Raw genomic sequence first — 4,638 nt, 5'->3', positions numbered from 1 at the left:
AGAACAGAACTAGAACAGAACTAGATTAAAACTAACAGATTCCCTTTATATTTTTGACTCAAAATTTTCGCTTTATTCCCTTAAAGTAGTAGTTTCCTTGAAGTTAGTTTCAAATCCTTACTAAATCCTTTTTGAATGAAATTTTTTTTCCTTTTCAGATAACAAATCCTCTCAAAACAAATGTAAATTTTCTTTAGAAAAAAAAAAAATACTAGAAAAATCTGTTCATACACAGGTGCTTGGCAAAAGCAAATTCTCGACCTTGAACTTTCAAGTTTTTTTTTTTTTTTTTTTGTAGTAGTTTTCAAAAGGATTTAAGGCGTCATTGAAAGGCGTGTGTGTGCGAGAGAAAAAAAAAACACATAAATATGCAGTCATTTGGAAAAAAGTTTGAAGAGATTACTTAAATCTAAAGTGGCGAGGGGGGGGGTGTCTTTTGTTATTGTACTTACTTACCTTGGGGGGTTATTTACACTGGTAGCAAGAGGGCTACTATTACAGCTGGCGCCATTGCTAGGATTAAAACATGAGCATAAATCCTTTTCATCTTCTTCCTTAAGCACAGCCAATGAATCCATTGTATAGGATGTGGAGAAAGATGAATTGGAGGGAGGTTGAGGAGTATTTGTATTTACAGGATTTGATTGTAAAGTTTGAGCATCATTTAGGGTTATAACAACATTACAGGGTTGTGAGACAACCACACCATCAACGAAGTCTTCCTCCTCCACAGCAATGAGATAGTTAGAGTCCTCGATATCTTTTAAATTGCCTATATCTTTGTTAAAATCTTTGGTTTTCGTTTTGCGTAAAGAATCCGACAGTATGGAAGAGTTAGAGCAGCCAGAGGAGGAGCTAGAGGCAGAAGAAGACGAGGAGGAGGAAGAGGTAAAGCTTATATTGTTATTATGTTTCTTGGAAGAGGAAAAACTTCTACGTATAGACTGTAAACTGTGACGTATAAAGGAATCTCTTTTCAAACGAGGCGTCTCGATATCATCCAAAGTTTTGGACTTTATAACCGATCTGTGTTGATTTTGAGAGACTGGTAAAGACTGAGGCCTAGCCACCTGCGCCGTTTTAACCTCATCTTCCAATATCACTGAGGGTTTCCTTAATAACTCTTGAAAATCCTCCAAATTCTCCGTAGAATCGTGAGTAGATTTAGATTTTTTCATTTTCTTAAGTTTGGGAGGTTTCTTGGGTTTCTCCTTTTTCTCTTCACCTTTTTGAAACTGTTTACTCTTAGAGGACTTTTTACTTTTTGATTTACTCTCTTCTTTTTCCACATTTTGTTCCGTTGAAAGAGTTTTTTGTTGAAATTTATCAAATTCTTGTAATTTGGCCTTAACATTTATGACCGATGAAGGTCGTTTATTATTGGTTTTATCAATAAAAGAATAGGATTTGATAAGAAATAAATTTGATTTATTTTTTTCTAAATTTAATTTTTGTTTTAATTCCATTAATTCACCATCACTTTGGTATTGTGTAAACTTTTGCTGTTGTTGTTGTTGTTGCTGTTGTAATATATTCTCATCAAAACTGTTTCTCTTTTTGGGTGACATAACTGGAGAGCTGGGATCTTGTAATGCTGCTGCTGCTGTTTGCTCTATTGTTGTTGTATTATTTTTGTGCTCTTTTAAGTCTTTTAAAGCTTTCTTTTTGCGCGCCATTTTTTTATTTTAATTTATTACATTTAATATTATAGTTTTGTTACTTTTTAAGAGATTTTTTTTAGAAAATCTGAAAAATTTCAAAATTTTCTTCAAATTTTCAAAAATTTCTTCAAAATTTCAAAAATTTTTCTGTTAAATAGTTAATTTTAACTTATTTTATCAATTTCTAAACAAAAAATTAAATTCCCAAATTGTTCACAAAAATCTCCTTTTGGGGAATTTTTGAAATAATTTTGGGAATTTGATTTTTTTGACGTAAAATTATAAAAAATTTAATGCCTTCTCAAATTCACGCAAAAAAACATGTAAATTTTCTTAAATTACAACTTCCCGGGTTAAGAAATTTTCATAAATTTCATAAAAATTTTCAAAAAATTCCATAAAATTTTGAAATTTCTACAAAATTTAATGAAATTTTCACAAAAATTAAACAAATTTTGCTGTTAAATGGTAAATTTTAACTTATTTTATCAATTTCTAAACAAAAAATTAAATTCCCAAATTGTCCACAAAAATCTCCTTTTGGGGAATTTTTGAAATAATTTTGGGAATTTGATTTTTTTGACGTAAAACCATAAAAAATTTAATGCCTTCTCAAATTCACGCAAAAAAACATGTAAATTTTCTTAAATTACAACTTCCCGGGTTAAGAAATTTTCATAAATTTCATAAAAATTTTCAAAAAATTCCATAAAATTTTGAAATTTCTACAAAATTTAATGAAATTTTCACAAAAATTAAACAAATTTTGCTGTTAAATGGTAAATTTTAACTTATTTTATCAATTTCTAAACAAAAAATTAAATTCCCAAATTGTCCACAAAAATCTCCTTTTGGGGAATTTTTGAAATAATTTTGGAAATTTTCTTAAATTTCATGAAAATTTTCAAAAAATTCATTAAAATTGTGAAATTTTTACAAAAATTTAAGAAATATTACAAATGTTATGCTAGTTTTGCTGTTATATGGTAAATTTTAAATTATTTTATCAATTTCTAAACATTAAAGTTTTTGTTCCCAAATTTTAAAAAAAAATCTCCTTTTGGGGGATTTTTAAAATATTTTGGGAATTTGAATTTTTTCACGCAAAACAACCAAAAAATAATCCCTTGTATAATGCAAGCCAAAATATGTAAATTCTAACATCGAACAACTTCCCCGCATAAGAAATTTTCTTGAATTTTTCAAAACTTTTGAAAAAATTCAATAAAATTGTGAAATTTCTACAAAAAGTAAAGAAATTTTACAAAAATAAAAAAAATTTTGCTGTTAAATAGTTAATTTTAACTTATTTTATCAATTTTTAAACAAAAATTTAAATTCCCAAATTGTTAACAAAAATCTACTTTTGGGGGATTTTTGAAATAGTTTTGGGAATTTGATTTTTTTGGCTGAAATCAAGAAGAAAATGAATACTCAATAGGTTTCAAGCAAAAATTTTGCAATTTTCTTCAAATTTCAACTTCCCCAGTTCAATATTTTTTTTATCAGTTTTTTTGCTTTACACTAATTAGATTTTTATTAACACTTTTGTTGTTGTTTTTTTTTTTTTTGTTTGATTATATGAACTTGTGATTAACAATAATTTGCTGTTTTTAGATATTTTGTTTTTTATTTTTATTTTTTGGTAATTTGTTGTTATTTTAATAATGTATGTATTTTTGTCAATTCTTTTTTTTTCGTCTGTATTTGTTGTTTTTATTATAATAATGACTTTTAAGTTTTTGGCTGTGAAATGAAATTTATGTATATTTCCTTTAGAAGAGACTTGAATTAATGGATTTTTAAAGTTTTTTTTAATTTGTTTTTAAAGTGAGGTCATAAATTTTAAGTTTCTAAAGAAATTTAACACAAAAACTATTGAAGTTTAAACTTTAGTTTTAGAAACTAATTAAAAAAAGTTTAAAAATACAAAATAATTAAAATACAAACATGAACTTTGTTATTAAATAAATAAAATATCACTGAAAAACCTAGAACTTTTAGTAAAAAATTCTAAGAAAATTCACCTTAAAAGACTTGACCTTGAGAATAGTCTCTAATAAAATAAAAAACCCTAACTGGGGAAGTTATTAGTAGAAAAGATGTAAAATTTTTGCTGGAATCATATTAAGCAATCAATTCATTATTGATTTTAACAAAAAAACTTTAATTCCCAAAAATGTTTTAAAAATCCCCCAAAAGGAGTTTTTTTTTAAAATTTGGGAATTAAAATTTTTGTTTAGAAATTGATAAAATAAGTTAAAATTTGCCATTTAACAGTCAAACTTGCTTTAGTTTTGTAAAATTTCTTGAATTTTTGTAGAAATTTTGCAATTTTATTGCATTTTTTAAAATTTGTTATGAAATTTAAGAAAATTCTTAAACTGGGGAAATAGTTAGTTGTTAAAATTGATATTTTATGGCTGTTTTTTAACAAGGAATTCAATTTTTAGTGATTTTATGTCAAAAAATCAAATTCCCAAAATGTTTTCAAATACCCCAAAAGGATTTTTTTTTTTAAATTTGGGAATTTAAATTTTTGTTTAGAAATTGATAAAATAAGTTAAAATTTGCCGTTTAACAGCCGAACTTGCATTAGTTTTGTAAAATTTCTTAAATTTTTGTAGAAATTTCACAATTGTATGGAATTTTTTGAAAATTTTTATGAAATTTAAGAAAATTTTTTAACCGGGGAACTTGTAATTTAAGAAAATTTACATATTTTTGCTGTTTTTTTAACAAGGAATTAAATTTTTAGTGATTTTGTGTCAAAAAATCAAATTCCCAAAAAGTTCTCAAAAATTCCCCAAAAGGAGATTTTTGTTAACAATTTGGGAATTAAAAATTTGGTTTACAAATTGATAAAATAAGTTAAAATTTGCAATTTAACAGCCAAACTTGCTTTAGTTTTGTAAAATTTCTCTAATTTTGGTAGAAATTTAACAATTTTATGGAATTTTTTTGAAAATTTGTATGA

At 25.5% G+C, this 4,638-nt stretch overlaps 1 protein-coding gene across 1 annotated transcript; it reads right to left on the bottom strand.

Moving 5' to 3' along the window:
- Positions 1 to 437: 437 nt before the first annotated feature.
- Positions 438 to 1,742, bottom strand: LOC119605661. Its single transcript, XM_037958903.1, has one exon. The coding sequence runs from the start codon at positions 1,674 to 1,676 to the stop codon at positions 453 to 455; it is 1,224 nt and encodes a 407-aa protein (XP_037814831.1). The 5' UTR covers positions 1,677 to 1,742; the 3' UTR covers positions 438 to 452.
- Between the last annotated feature and the right edge of the window lie 2,896 nt (positions 1,743 to 4,638).

This window comes from Lucilia sericata, unplaced genomic scaffold (genome assembly GCF_015586225.1).
Source record: "Lucilia sericata isolate MDLA Ls3-8-SP2 unplaced genomic scaffold, ASM1558622v1 Contig000506F_arrow, whole genome shotgun sequence".
NCBI classification, from domain to species: Eukaryota; Metazoa; Arthropoda; class Insecta; order Diptera; family Calliphoridae; genus Lucilia; species Lucilia sericata.
Note: the sequence above shows the minus strand (reverse complement) of the source record. Positions and strands in the feature narration are given on the sequence as shown.